Below are 15,189 nucleotides of genomic sequence, written 5' to 3'. Positions count from 1 at the left end.
GGCAGCAGCGTCCCACGTGGACATGAACCCAGAACGGACAAGCCTACGGTGGGATGCTGAAACCCCAAGTATTAAAAGAGAGGAACACCTCTGCAAATGACGTTACTCCAGTTTTTAGTACATACATTTATGTATGCAAATGAGGGAAGCATGGAAGAGGCGTTCTCCATACTCTAAATCACGTGAAATAATTCAATCACCAAACAATACACTTTACCTCCTACCTAGCCTGACCGCCTTACCAGGAAGGCCCTTTCCGGCCCGTGGAGTGTCAGGAAGCCAGGCTTCAGCTACTTTGCGGCTGTACTTCTGGGGAGTTAAGATCCTGAACTGCTGTGAGGCAGATCCAGCAGGGCCTGGGCAAAGCACGGTGGCCTGCTGACTGAGGCCTCAGAGTGCCTGCGTTTGAATCCCCACGACACACAGAAGCTAGGCATGCCAGAGGACCTCTGCAACCCTGGTGCTGGAGGAAGGCAGTGAGTCTTGGGTGCTTGCGGGAGCGGTGTAGCCCAAATAGCAGCTCCAGGGGTAGCGAGAGACTCTGACTCTAAAAAATACAGTCAGCAGTGATAGAAGAGACACTGGGTGTTTGTGACTTCATGGGTATACACACACACACATACACACATACATACACACACACACACACACACACAGAGAGAGAGAGAGAGAAAGAGAGAGAGAGAGAGAGAGAGAGAGAGAGAGAGAGAGAGAGAAGTGTGTTCAAGGCCACCTTTGGCTACATAGTGGATTTTGATATATTGCTTTAAAAAAAGATAAAAGACACAACCTTGTCACGCTGACTTGGTGTGGCAGGTATGAGGGTCTAGGGGCTTCAGTTGTCTAGACAATGTACTGGTTTGTGGCAGCAGTGTGTGCCAGCTTGGCGGACTTCCTGGGAGGGGGCAGTGTACATTGCTGGCCTTGCTGTGGGTGGCTGGGCTGTGGCCTCCAATGCTGGGTCTGAGTAAGCTTTCCACAGGGCGTAGGCGAGAGACTTCAGCTCTGAAGGGACACAGGTTAGGTCCATGTGTCCCTGGATCCTGTAGACAGAAGTCCTACAGAGGGACTGACAACATTGCTGGTCCTAGGAAAGGCTTTGCTTCCTCGCAGGCACACGCCCGACTCCACGCAAAGGACAGGAACCTTTCATCTTTGACAACTGTCATCTTCAATCTTCAGAGAAAGGCGACATTCCCTTTTGTGCAATTTGCATGAAATGAGATTTTAAATTGTAATGCGTTTTAAAATACAGTTGGCAGACGAGTTAATGCGTGTTTTCCAGTAGAGTCTGAGCTTGAATTCCCACCATGGCTGTTCCCAGGGATCTTAAGGTTGGCAGTCCCCTCGGTTGGAAACACCTCAAATGGATGGCTTTCCGAGCAGCTCTGAGGGTGGGCGCTGCGCAGCAGCCTGTCCCTCCTGCTGCAAGACGAGGGACAAACGGCTTTGAATAAGAGACCCCATTATGTTCAAGTGTGAGCGGACCGTCAGGATGCCCAACCTTCCAGAAAGGCAAATGACTGCTCGTGTGTGCGTCCGTGCGTGTACATGTGTTTGCACATGCGTGTGTATGCACATGTGTGTGCACATGCGTGTGTATGAATATGTGTGAGCATATGTGTGCACATGTGTGTGTGTGTGTGTGTGTCTGTATGTACTGCCTGCGGCTTGGGGACACCTAGGATGACCTCCAGATTGGCCTTTTGCTGAGAGGCAAGCCGGGAGGGTGAATTTTCTGCTATTGTCCATCCATTGTCTCTGTTCCCCTGGTCGGGCCTGTACACCAGCAAGGTGTGGCACCCCAGATGCAGGCTGTGCTTCTGGGGACCTGGGCAGGCTGTGTGCTCAGCACCTGTTAGGGTTCAGCTGGGTGAGCATTGCTGTCTGCCAACATAGTTCTCAAGGCTGTCAGCACTTCCTCCAGACGGCTTGCTTCAGTGCACCAGCCACAGGGTGGCCACGCAAGGCCCATCTCCATCCGGAGGGAACGTGGTGCCTCCTCATGTTTTCTCAGCTGTCGGTGTGGATTTTTAGTGGCTTCCCTGACCTGTGTAGGGAGGCAATGCCACAACAAGGTGACCCCTCAGTGAAGTGACCCTACAGTGATATAACCCCACAGTGAGGTTACTGCATGGCTAGGTCACTGTGGAGAAGTTTTTTTTTTTTTTTTGACATCCTTACCCACATATCAACTTTAATGGGAAAATCTGAAATACTGCAAAATTCCAATGTCTTTTGTCTTTTGAAGAGAGTTTGGGCTTTTGGGGTGGAATGTAGTCTGGGCTGTTGGGGTGGTCTGGAGTCTGGGCTGTTGGGGTGCTGTGGAGTCTGGGACTGTTCAGAACCCCAAGGTCTGAAGTGCTCAGGTCGGATGATGAACGTTCAGGCCATTCTGTGTTCCTGTCATAGACAATGGGAACACCACCTCCCATCCGATGTGGGGCCCTGCTGTACCTCTGCCCTTGTTCTGGGATCCTCAAGAAAAGAGGACACAGCTGCACCCAGAGGCCACGTAGCTGCTAGTGATGCTGCTAATACTTTAAGTCTGCGGATGCTGGGACTTAGTACTCACCCTTCAAATGTGCGGGTGCTGGACTTGGTACTCACATCTCACCACCACTATTATCCTTTTCACTTTACTTTGAGGAAATCAAGACCCGGGGGTTGAGTAAGTTAGCACAGTCATGCAGCGGTGTGGCTGATGCTAGAATCGGGTCTATTGTTCTACCACTGCTGAGCGGGACACTTGTCCCCTCCGGGTATTTACTCTGCCTGTTTTTTGCAGGTAGACTGACAGACATCCTGAATTCCTCCATGTCACTCACACTCTGTCCCATCTAGTGTTGCCTTAGCCTAACTAATAGCTCAGGATACGTGGAGACAGCCAGGGTGACCAGGACCCAAAGAGAAGCACAGTTTCAAGGGGCAGAGCACCTGAAATCCTGACCCAGTCTGGGCTGCCTCAGGTCAAGGCTGGGGTAGAAGGATGCAGAATTTGACATTGTTCTTGGCTGTAGGGTACCATGTTGGCACACCTCTTCTTGTTCTGGGGCAGTTTCCCAACTGGGATGTAAATTTCTTACCAGGAAAGTCAGGTGTCCTTAAGGCAAACAGACTCCTGTACCTTATCAGTAGAAATGACAATGGTGATTTGTACAAACCTCATCAATAACATCACGGCCTGGGACAAGCACAATCTAATGCCGCCTTCTCTGTTGTCCCCTCTTTAGATGCAGCAGCCAGAGCTCAGCTCTCCGAAGCAAAGCCTTTGCATTCTAGTCAAGGGCCTGGGCCGCCTGCTCTGCTGGTGGTGGCTGGCTGAACTGATGGTCCACCTTATGTTCATGCATGCCCTCTACAGCAGCCCCCTCCTGGAGAGCGTTTCCTGCTGGACCTTAGGTAACTGTGGGACCTGCCATCAGCAGGGTGTTTGGGGTGCAGTGGCCCAGAGCCAACCTAATTTATTTTTTAACCTTATTCCTCTTGTGGCCAAGGTTTTACATGTGTGAGCTGTTTGGTGTAGTTGATGGAAAAGGGCTGTGCCGTGTGAACTGGGATTCAAGGATGAGGGACTCCTTGGGCTGGGACTAACTGCGTATGGCAGGAACGACATCTTTACCAGAGGCAGCACCTCACGGAGCAGGGATAGCAGAGCTGCTGGCTGGTGCAGGGGGCTATTCTATAGGCTGGTGCTTTGAGACCCAGTGAGGCTGCCTTCCTCCCTTTTCCTGTGAGCTTCTGAGTTGTGTAGGCATGGGTTCGGATCCCAGCTCTCCCAGGCAAGCGTGGGCAGCCTTCAGTGTTGCTTACACCTATCCAAGCACCTTCCTCTAAAAAACAAGGCTTGCCTTTGCAGAGCTATTTTGAGGACTCAGGGAAATGGCAGGCCTCATGATGTGTCCTGTAGATACAGTTGATGGTGTATGTGTGTGCATGCAGTGTGCACATGTCCTGTAGATACAGTAGAGAGTGTATGTGTGTGCATGTGGTGTGCACACATCCTGTAGATACACTAGATGATGTATGTGTGTGCATGTGGTGTGTACAAGTACATTTCTCTGAAGGTCTCTTACTTGCTTGCATCTTTCTCTGTCCTGTATCAAGGTGGGGTTGAGGTCTTATTTCCCCCAGGACACAATCTCTAATTATAGAATTTGTCTGTGAGAAAACCATTGTCCTTTATTCCTCTGCTCCTAGCAACAGAGGACATGTTCTGCCCTGATCTCCACCTGCCTTCTCACTTGTCCTGCTCTGTTCCTTTTGGGGACTCTCGCATTCATCTGTGGCCTGCAGGAGTGCATGTGCATGTATGTGTTTGCATACACACCTGCGCATGTGTGCCTTTGTGCCTCGGTGTGTGCATGCATGTGTGTGCGCTTGTGTGTGATACTCCAGATTGAGCTGCTGGAGGCAGGTGTGTAAGCCTGTCTCCTTATATGCTGGGTGATTTATAGATTTCTCAGAATCTCTATTGTTCTTGTCACATGTACTTTGTCAGAATGTCTCTGAAACAGGAGCCTCATAGGACCCAGAAACTACTGGGTTTCTTTAGTAATAGCCTGTTCTTTCTGAGTAGATTTAAAACCTCAGAGGATGTTTGCACAAATCCCAACATTTTCTTTGGAATGAGGGATTCTTAGGAATTTTTTTTATCTACGTGTCCCAACTGCACGCATCTGTGAAGCTGTGTGATGGTTCGATGTGTGCTCACCATGTGCTGATGGAGCCAGGAGGTTTCTCCTTGTTTCAGGCTCCTCTTGCCTACACATTTGTAGCTGGAGGTCCGGAAAACTGTAAACTTTTAACAGTATCAACTGTTAACGAAACGATGAGGCAAACAGGATAGGACCTAAGGTTGGTCTATCGTGGCAGATTCTCCCTTACCGAGCCTGCTTCAGCTTAAGTCTGCATAGTGGAAAACAACTCAAAATGGGGCTTAAATAGCAAAGAAAAGTTAGCGTATGTGCCAGTCACACCTGACAGCAGCATGGGAGGAGCAGACTCAGTGACTCAAGTCCAGCCAGTGAGCCTCTTTGCCTTGCTGAAGAACTAGAATTTCGGAAATGCTTTGTAGCCAGAACCCATTTACTTCTCCACCTAGCTTTTCAAAGATAACATTTTTTTGAGTGTGTGTGGGCTTACCATTCTCTTATCTTTCATGGCACTCGGACCATAGTTAAATCCCAGCAGTTCCATATTTTAAAATGTTGTCCTCTAAGCAGATTCACACTGTAGTGCCCTGGGATGTGACCTCTTGGCGTGGCAATGTCTGTGAGAGACACCCGTGTTGGTGATTTTCTGTTGTGACTCATAGACTCAAGAGTTTATTCTGGCTTATGTTTCCGGAGGGATCCTTCATATAGGGAGGCATGACAGCAACTGACAGGGAAGGAGGAAGGAACAGAAAACCAAGAACTCACATCTTGGCCCCTAAATACAAAGCAGAGAGTGAACAGGAATGGATGAGACTATACACTCTGAAAGCCCACCCCCAGGGACTTACTTCCTCCCAGCAAGGGTGCCTCTCCTAAACTGAGAGTGTCACCAGCTAAAACCAAGTGTTCAGATTTGAGACATTTCTTATTCGGACCACCATACATGTGTTTTGGTATATCACCTGTTTTTGCTGGTGGGCATCTTTCCATGGAGTCCAGATGTCATGTGTGTCTTTTCCACAGGATGAGGAGGGAGGAACCTTTGATGTCATATTTGCATTTCTGAGTCTCATGGAGCTCACATGTCTCCCTGTAGGGCAGCACTGTTAACTCTGGCACAATAAGGAAAGCTTTGCATCTCTCTCTCTCTCTCTCTCTCTCTCTCTCTCTCTCTCTCTCTCTCTGTCTCTCTGTCTGTCTCTCTCTGTCTCTCTCTGTCTCTCTCTGTCTCTCTGTCTCTCTGTCTCTCTGTGTATGTGTGTATGGAGGCAGTGACCTCTCTAAGGCAATACTCTGTTACACCGATAATGTGTTCTGATTTACTGTTTCAATACTATTAGACATTGGCCAGGACCAGCCAGCTGGCCGAGTCCTTCCAGGGTGTGTGAGACCCTGCTCTTGTGCCTTGACAAGGAATGGCTGGCACTCTTACAGTATGCATACTCAGATTGTCACACTAATACCAAATCAATTTTCTGGCTAGCTAAGATGCCTTTTGCTCCCCTGAACAGATTTGAGCTTCTACTTCTTGTATCTCATTGACTTGATGTTGGCTTTTAGTTTCGAAAGTCTGATGAATGTGAAATACACTCGTGGCTTCTATCGAAATGCATGGGGCCCCAAATGACTAGGGACCAAAACCTCTGAAACGAGGCACCAAAATAAATCTTCCTTTACTGAGATCTCGTGAAGCCGTCTGTTCATAACTGTGCAAAGTCAAACAATGTGCTCCCCACCTATTTAAGGTCAAGTGGCACCCATTTAGGTGTTTCCCTCTATACCCATGTTCAGTGTCTTTCCTGCCCCATGTGGTCCTGGTGAAAATCATGATAGTTTTGCCTGGTGTGACTTTTGTGCTTTTTTTAAATTTTGAAACGTAATCTCTCTGTGTAGCCTTGGTTGAATTAGAATTTGCTTATGTAGATCAGGCTGGCCTTGAACTCACAGCCATCCACCTGCTTCTACTTCCTGAGTACTGGGATAAAAGGCATGCACCCCTATTCCTGACGTATTACATTGCTATATAAGCAGTTTGGTCTTGACTTTGAAATGAAGAATCTTATTGTCCCCGCAGTGGCACCTGTGGCCCAGAGAATGACCTCGTCTGCACACAGAGGCATTGCCTCTTCTCTCCACACTGATGCACTTGAGGCTTTGGTGAATGTCATGCCGTAGGGCCCTCTTGGAGACAGAGCACAGCATGTCACACTTTCACACCGGATAAACCCACCATCATTCTTACTGCCCAGAATCTCTGTGACTCCTCTCTGATCTCCCCAAGACCATCAGGCGCTTTGTCACATACACCTGGGTGGCGGTGGTGTGGGGTTTCCAAACACTCCCAGGCAGGCAGTGCTCCCGGCTCCCACCGCCAGGGTGTGAAGTAAAATTGAACGACTGGTGCGTGCACCCGTACTGACGTCCAGAATCCGATTCTGTGAGGTCTCTTCTGCGTCCTTTCTTTTTTGTTTATAGCTGACTGGTATCCATTGTGTGTATGAACCGCATTTTCATCATCCATTCGTCTGCTGAAGGGCATCTGTGTTGTTTTCATTCCCTGTCTATTGTGAACAGAGCAGCTGTGAACACTGCTAAGCCAGAATCTGTGGGGTGTGAGTGACATCATATGCCAAGGAGTGATACATTTGGGATATATGGTAGACTGATTTTCAGCTTTTGAGGACTTTTCCACACTGATTTCCAGAGAGGCTGTACTAATTTGCCCATCTTCCACGGGCAAGGCTTTAAGCTGTAAACTCCACACTCCCTGCTTAAGTGGTAAACGTTCCCCTTCCTCTGCTTTCATGCAAAGATTTCTGCTTGGAAAGCTGAGAATTTCCACACCCCCTTCTCTCTGTTTTGAGTCTTTCTGCTCCTTGCTCAAACCTCGTCTTGCTCTGGGTGTGAATTCCGCATCTGGAGGGTACTGTGGTTAGGTGGCCTTCCTGCTGTGACTGGTGGGAAGGACAAGCTGGCTCTGAGACCCAGGGTGTGGCTCTGCCCTAGCTGTCTTCCCCACTGCCTTCTGAACTGAAGGATCCCACCAGACGCCCAGGGCTTCGCAAGAGCCTGGCAGACATTTCATTAGCTTTGCGTGCGGGTTAGGAACCCATCAGCTACACTCTGTGCGCTCAGATGGGATGGACTGTGTTCCTTCTTAGAGCTAAATTGTATTTGAAATCTTTCAAATACATGGCTTTTTATGGAAAAATATAGAATGAAAAAGGACTCACATCACAGTGTACTGTGAGGAATGAGCTGATTGGGGCGCTGACATTCTGGGAAACGTCTATCCTAGAATGGTGGGACCTCATTGGAAAGCAATGTTTCCGATAGCTGGGCAGCTTCCCATTGCTTCTCAAGCAAGCGGTGCTTCCAAAGCCAAGTGCCACATACTTTGGTTTCTGTCGACATCTGTCCGTCCATCCTCCAGCCTTCCTTCTTCCCTCAGTGCTGCAGCTCCCTGGGCTTTATCTTTAGACACAGCAAACGTGGCCTTAACCCTGGTGCTTTCGTTAGCTGTTCCTTCAGGTCGGAAGGCCCCTGCCTCACGCATCCTTGCTGTTCTCACTTCTTGTTATTCCCATCAGTCGAAATGCCACTTACCCCAAGAAGCAGAAACAGCCTCTGTGTTCCCCTCACTCTTCGGGTTCTCAGAACAGGACTGGTCATAGCCCGAAGACCACACCTCTCTGCCTCCCACCACACATATATGTGACAAAGAAGGAGCGACCGCCGACAGTAGTGAGCTAGTTGGCTCCACATGTTAAGTGTGAGCAGTGCAGTCAGGCACACACCTGTGCTGTTAGCAGCAGGTGTCCTAGGGCTGGAGTGGCTCAGCTGGTAGGAGGGTGAGCAAGTGTAAGGCTCTGAATCTTCAGCACTCAAAAAAGTCCGATGTGGTTGCACGCATCTTACCCCTGGCGCTGCACAGCCCCTTACAGAGACTGTATGTCACGTCCGTACGTAGACGTTGACCTCACAGGAAGAGGTGAGGTTACCTTGGAGGTAATAGCTCTGGTTCTACAGTTCTGAGTTTGCATGTCGATGTTCCGACTGCCCCACAAGCTAGGCTCATGTGTATCCGCCACTTCTGTGGGTCTGCCTTCGGGGTCCCTGTAGTCCTGGCCGGAGGGCAGCATCTGCATGCCGATCCCTTGACCAGTGGCCCCAGGCAAGTGCACAGCTGCATCTGGGAGATGATTGATGTTTAGTTCTGTGCTTTCCTGGTAGAGAGAGGGAGAGAAAATGGGGGGAAGTATAGAGAGAGGAAGAGGAAGAGGGAGAGAGAGAGGGACGGGGAGAGAGGGTAGAAGGGAAAGACTATCTTTAGTAGTGGTTCAGAGTAGACATACTAGAAAGGGCCAGGAGGGGGCAGTAGAAGCTCACTAATCTTGATGAAAATCAGATAAAATTTTATTAGCCTAATATTTGGCTTCTCCTTAGAAATTAGCAAAGTGTATTGATGTGGTGGTGATAGTGGTGGTGGTGGTATGTGTGTGTGTAAGTGAATGCATATGTGTGTATATATGTATGTATATGAGTGTACATGTATATGCATGCGTGTGAGTGTACATGTGTGTATGCATGTGTATGCGGATATGCACGTGTACATGTGTGTATATTTCTGTATCTGTTGCTTCTTGCACAGAGAGGAGAATATCCATTCTCATTCCAGCTTCCACGATGTCCCTGTATGATTTAGACTCCTTTTCATGAAATACCCCTGCAAGATAAAGAATTCTCTAGTAACACATTTTTAAACTTTTCTCAAGTTCATAGATCTCAAGTAGAGCACATTTCTACATAGGGATTTCAGACACAGCTGTCGCTGGTCTCAGTGAGGGCATCCCAGGCCCGCCCTTTGTTTCTAGATGGGGGCCTGACACTGTTCCCAGTGCTCTGCTCAGCTGTCTGGGCAGCGGCTGTCTCCATCTCTCACTGTGGGCCTCGGTGGAGTTAGTTCTGTCATCCTGCTGACCTCCCCTGACTGTTGTGTGGTATTTTATCAGTTTGGGCGCATGTACCGGGAATGACACGCCCAGTTAGCTGCTCCAGGTAGAAGACTGCGCAGGTGTGTGTGGCAGAGACTCTGGTGAAGGTTTGGGTGGTCACACAGACAACCTACAACCAGGGATCATGCCCAGTTCCTCAGTTGGGCTTCTCCTCCTCCACACGCCAGCTTTTACTGTGTGTCTTACCCTCTCCAGTTTCCTTGCAGACTGGGCTTTCTAAAACACAAAAATCTGGACTTCTTAGGGCTGTCTCTGTAAGAGTGGGAGGCTATCACATCTCTTCCATTGCCACCTCTGAACCCGCTACCCTAGCCATGCTGAGCTGTGGCCATGTTTATACACAGCTTGCGTAGGTTATCTGTCTAGCCAAATCATCCTTCAGAACTTGGTGCTTTGGGCTGGAGAGGTGGTTCAGTGGTTAGGGACGCTTGCTGCTCCTGTAGAGGACCCAAGTGTGGTTCCCAGCCTCCATGTGGTGGCTCACAGCCATCTGCAACTCCAGTTCTAGGGGAGCCGATGGTCTCTGTGGGCACTAGGCACACATGTACACATGTGGCACACATATGTATATGCGGGTACTTACATATATATAGAATAGAATGTTTTTTAGAAAATTAAACGCACCTTGTAGAATTGGCTCCCGTGTTTTCATCCCCAGCTGTAGCAGTGGTGACTGCCAGGCGGTTTTCTTTCCCTGTAGCCTTTCCCTTGTTGCCCCGAGGGTCATGCAGGCACTGTGTTGTTGCCTGTAATACTCCAATGGTATCTCCAGAGGTAAGCCCCATTTTAACTGCAGACTCTCATAGGAAGGCCGACTGGAACCATTTGGTGTATGTGCCATGTGTGTGCAGTACCTGTGGAGGACAGAAGAGGGCATCAGAACCCACCTGATGTGGATGCCAGAAACTGAACCTGGGTCCTCTGCAGGAGCAGCAAATGCTCTAAACCAGTGAACCTTCCCCTCCCCAGCCCTCTGTGAGGTCTTCTTCATGGTGTGTTCTGGGTCAGATATGAAGTGATGTCAGGAGGGTTTAATGGTGTCACGATGAAGATGGAGAGTAGTACTTACTGCCCTAAACCCCTAATTTAGGATGCCTTCTCTGTTTAACTATTCAGGGTTTTTGTTTGTGTTCGTATTTTCCCATATAAAAATGCTTTTTGAATACACTATACTTAAAAGTTTAGTTGAGTCTTCTTTGTTTTTATTGGACACAGTTTTCATCTTCAGTGTGATGTAAAAGGATAAAAGTAATTGATAAAGGGGACTAGCAAATAGGATTTACTGTTCTGGAGAGTGACTTTCTCCTCAACAGGTACCCTTGCTTTGAAAAGCAAAATTGTTTACTTAAATCTTATAAGAGGAAACATTATCCAACTGAATTTTCTTACATTTAGAGTGTACAAAGAGTGAGCACCTTGGGAGGTAGCACTCTGCAGAGTTCATTTTGCTCCTTTTGACCCTGAGATAATTAGATGGAAGGTTAGCGGGATCTTGACAGAAGACACCGTTGCCTGGGAGAGATTTAGGTTCCAGCTGCCCAGCTTCAGCTCCATCACCGTCTACTGTCTCTTGGGGAGAGTGACAGCAGGTCTGTTGGGTAGATGCAGCTGCTGAAGGACCCACCTGAGGCCCCCTGACCTTGACCTTGGCTGGGATCTTCCTTTGTGGGACTGATGGGCTTCCAAGAGTGCAGCCCTTGACAGCTGAGGTCCTGCTGATCCCATCTCATCTCGATGAGGGGCAGTGAGTGTCCTGGCTTCATGGAGCCATGAGCCTGAAACAACTCACGAAGGGCAGCTGTGCCACAGGTGCTCTCCCTGCGTGCGCCTGTGCCACAGGTGCTCTCCCTGCGTGCGCCTGTGCCACAGGTGCTCTCCCTGCGTGCGCCTGTGCCACAGGTGCTCTCCCTGCGTGCGCCTGTGCCACAGGTGCTCTCCCTGCGTGCGCCTGTGCCACAGGTGCTCTCCCTGCGTGCGCCTGTGCCACAGGTGCTCTCCCTGCGTGCGCCTGTGCCACAGGTGCTCTCCCTGCGTGCGCCTGTGCCACAGGTGCTCTCCCTGTGTGCGCCTCTCTTGTTTCTCTCACACTTTTGTTTAGCAAATGTTCTTTGAGGCTAGCTTGGGTGAGGACTCCAGACTCTCCGTGTATGCTCCCCCGCTCCTTGTCCAGTTTGGGGCCTGAGTCTCATTTGTGAGGCAGCTGAGGTGGTAGCTGCTGGGTACCGCTACTGAATAGAGTCTTAATTTTTTAAAGATTTATTTTAAGTTTTTGTGTGTGTGTGTGTGTACATGTATGTGTGTGTGCATGTGTGTGAGTGTGAGTGCAGTGCCCTCAGAGGCTAGAAGCGGGTACCAGAACTGTGGGAACTGAATTACAGATAGTTGTGAGGTCCCATGTGGGTGCTGAGAACTGCAAGAGCAACAAGTGGCCCTAATGCTGAGCCATCTCTCCAGTCCCCAGGCAGCTGTTATTAAGACACAAGGTGCTCAGACACTGAGTGACTATCAGACTTGTCCTGACAATGGAGGTAACAGATTTTACACACACGTGTGCGCACGCACACACACACACGCACATACACGCAGGCGCACACACGCATGCATGCACATACATGCACACACACATACACACATACATGTACACATGCGCACACACACGCGCATGAGGCATAAGAATCATAAAGAAAATGCAGCAAGCATTTGTTTCACCTGTTATGTGGCATAAGAAGTAAAACGACACCAACAAAGTTGCAGCCCCTTGGGTCCCTTTCCTGACCGCATTTCCCGCCCTCTGCTTAGTCACAGCCACTGACCTGAACTGCGTGGTTTCTATTTGTATGCATTTCTTTTCTCTTCTCCTACCTGTGTTGTGAGCCTTCACATGGCTGTTGATAGGAAGATGTGTGCGTTCTGGGACAGGATTATCCAGGCTCCCCGGAAGGATGTGGTGATTCATCTCTGCCGAGCGTGGACGTCCATGAGAAGAGCTCCAGGTCCCTGCTTTGTCCCTTCTGCTTGGCTGTAGAGTATCTTAGGACACAGCCTGGCTTCCTGTTCTCTGGGGACCTGCACTCAGCAGGGTGTTAGGGAGCAGACTGTCTCTAGCATCGCTCTGGAGCTAGTGAGTTCTGCTCTTGCTTTCCTCCTGAACCGTTAGTGCTGGTCCTCTCCACCCAGGAAGCCATGTTGGCTTTGCCTCCAGAAGTTCTGCCTATGTTTTTCCTCATTTTTTTTATGCTGGATACATAGTTGCTCTGCTTTATCTTTGTCCTTTCTTTTCTCATTTTTTTTTTTTTTATGCTGGATACATAGTCCCACTTTCTTATGCGGGACATTTCAAGATGCCAGTGGGTGCTGGAGACCTTGGGTAGTCTTGAACACTATGTATACGTGCTTTTCCCTGCATGTACACACCAATTTTGAGGTTCATTTACACATTAGGTACACTGAGAGACGGAGAGTAAAACAGAACAATTACAGCAGTGCAGCCTGCTGTGGGAGCTGGGGAGATGACTCAGCTGGTAAATGCTTGCTGTGAAAGTGTGAGGACCTGAGTTTGACCCCATGGATTAGTGGTGTGTTCCTGTAGCCTCAGCACAAGGGGGTGGGGAAAGGTGGATCTCCTGGGCTCACAGAACAGTCAGTCCAGCCAAATCAGCAAGGGCCCAGTTCAGGCATACAGTCTGTCTCAAGAAATAAGGTGGAGAATGCTTGAGAAAGACACTTGCTATTGATGTGCGTTCTCTCTCTCTCTGTCTCTCTCTCTCTGTCTCTCTCTCTCTCATACACACACACACACAGGAAACACATACATGTACACATATGAACACAACATCTATACAAACAATTCATTGCAGTGGATGCTATGTAATTGTGGTCTCTCTTAAATATCTTACTGAAGTCTACTCCATTGTGATGATGTGAGGTGTCAAATTGCTGTATCAGGAAGTAAATGATGGAGACATTGCAACGTAGCATTTTGCTACCATATATTGTCACATGACTTTGGTGATACCTTGACAGCTAAAACATGACTAATGTGTCGGTGGTGTGGACAGCGTGGACACATGGGGTAAAGCAGTGATTGGCAACCCTGGCAGGATGGAGCAGGTACCTGAGATTCCATCATGGTGCTTAGGGTAACTTGCAACAGAAATCTCCAGAATTCTCTGCTTCTGAGATTCCCCTCTGAAACTGTGGAAAGCAGAAGCGTGGGTAAGGGTTGGGTTGCTGTCATCAGCGTTAATATTGCTTAGAAATGGGCTTAGGAGCCCTGTGAACTGCTAACTGGATGGATGCAGCCTGGGTTCCTGGGACCAGATTTCTGTTTTGAGCACTGATGCTGGCTGCAAGTTGCTTTATGTCATTAATAATATCTATAACCAATTACTCAGAGTACCCATGCCCATAGTAGGGGTTATGTATTATATGGCCATAGTAGAAGCTATATTTTAATGCTTAGATTATTAAACTGATACATAAAACATAAACTTACATGTGTTAATGAGTTACTATGCTGTAGTGGTTCTCAACCTGTGAGATTATTTCTTGCCTACCTGAAATAATCACACAGAAAATATATTAATTAAATCACTGGTTGGCCCATTAGCTCTAATTCTTATTGGCTAACTCTTACATATTAATTTAACCCATTAATCTGTGTATTGCCACGTGGCAGTGGCTTACTGGCAAAGTTTTGACAAGTCTAACTCTGGTGATGACTCCATGGCTTCTTTCTGACTCCACCCTTCTTCCTCCCAGCATTCAGCTTAGCTTTCCCTGCCTACCTAAGTTCTGCCTTGCTATAGGTCCAAAGCAGTTTCTTTATTCATTAATGGTAATCACAGCACACAGAGGGGCATGCTTTTCTTAGGATGCTTGGTTGGATGTCTGCGGCTCTGATGTCTGACCTTGTGCATAGCTGTAAAGTCTTAAACTTATGATCTATTTACACAAAGGCTTTAGTCTAGTTTGAACCTGCTCTAAGGTGAAAGTGAACTGTGTGCCCCCTAAGTGCTGGGTTTTAAGGCTTGCACCACCAAGACGCCCCCATCTTAAGCCATTAGAAATATTCACCAACAGGTAAATAGAGCTGTGTTACATGATTATAAAGACATGTGGCTCGTGTTTTTCATCCATACTGGGGTAAAAAGAAACCCCAATCATCTTCAGTTAGGTTCAGCCACAGTTATGTTAAACACCCACACAAAATCCTTTCTTTAGCCCTGTTGTTTATGAAAAGTACCAATGAAAGATGTTTTTGTGCAAATGACTCATAGAGGTGTATACTCAGAGACCAATTTTAATTTCTAAGCCTCAGAACGACACCTGTGTGAACCAGTGTCAGAAATGAAGGCAGGACTGGAGACACGAAGCATTCCTTCCAGCCTCCCTGAGCTGGCCTCCTTCTAACAAGGCCCAGGATGCTCCCCTGCCTCCTGTCTCCAAGAGATGGGGGTGATCTTGAGCATCTGACATCCGTGCTTCTGCAGGTTGATCATCTTCGGCTGTGGGAG

The 15,189-nt window shown here is 48.4% G+C and overlaps 1 protein-coding gene across 1 annotated transcript in view; it reads left to right on the top strand.

Moving 5' to 3' along the window:
• Positions 1 to 15,189, top strand: part of Hhat (hedgehog acyltransferase) — a 233,252-nt gene that overhangs the window by 51,177 nt on the left and 166,886 nt on the right. The window contains exon 7 of the mRNA XM_057770209.1: positions 3,234 to 3,402. Within this exon, the coding sequence (XP_057626192.1) occupies positions 3,234 to 3,402 (169 nt within the window). The remainder of the gene's footprint in view (positions 1 to 3,233; positions 3,403 to 15,189) is intronic.

This window comes from Chionomys nivalis, chromosome 5 (genome assembly GCF_950005125.1).
Source record: "Chionomys nivalis chromosome 5, mChiNiv1.1, whole genome shotgun sequence".
In the NCBI taxonomy this organism is placed as follows: Eukaryota; Metazoa; Chordata; class Mammalia; order Rodentia; family Cricetidae; genus Chionomys; species Chionomys nivalis.
This window is presented reverse-complemented; position numbering and strand designations above follow the sequence as displayed.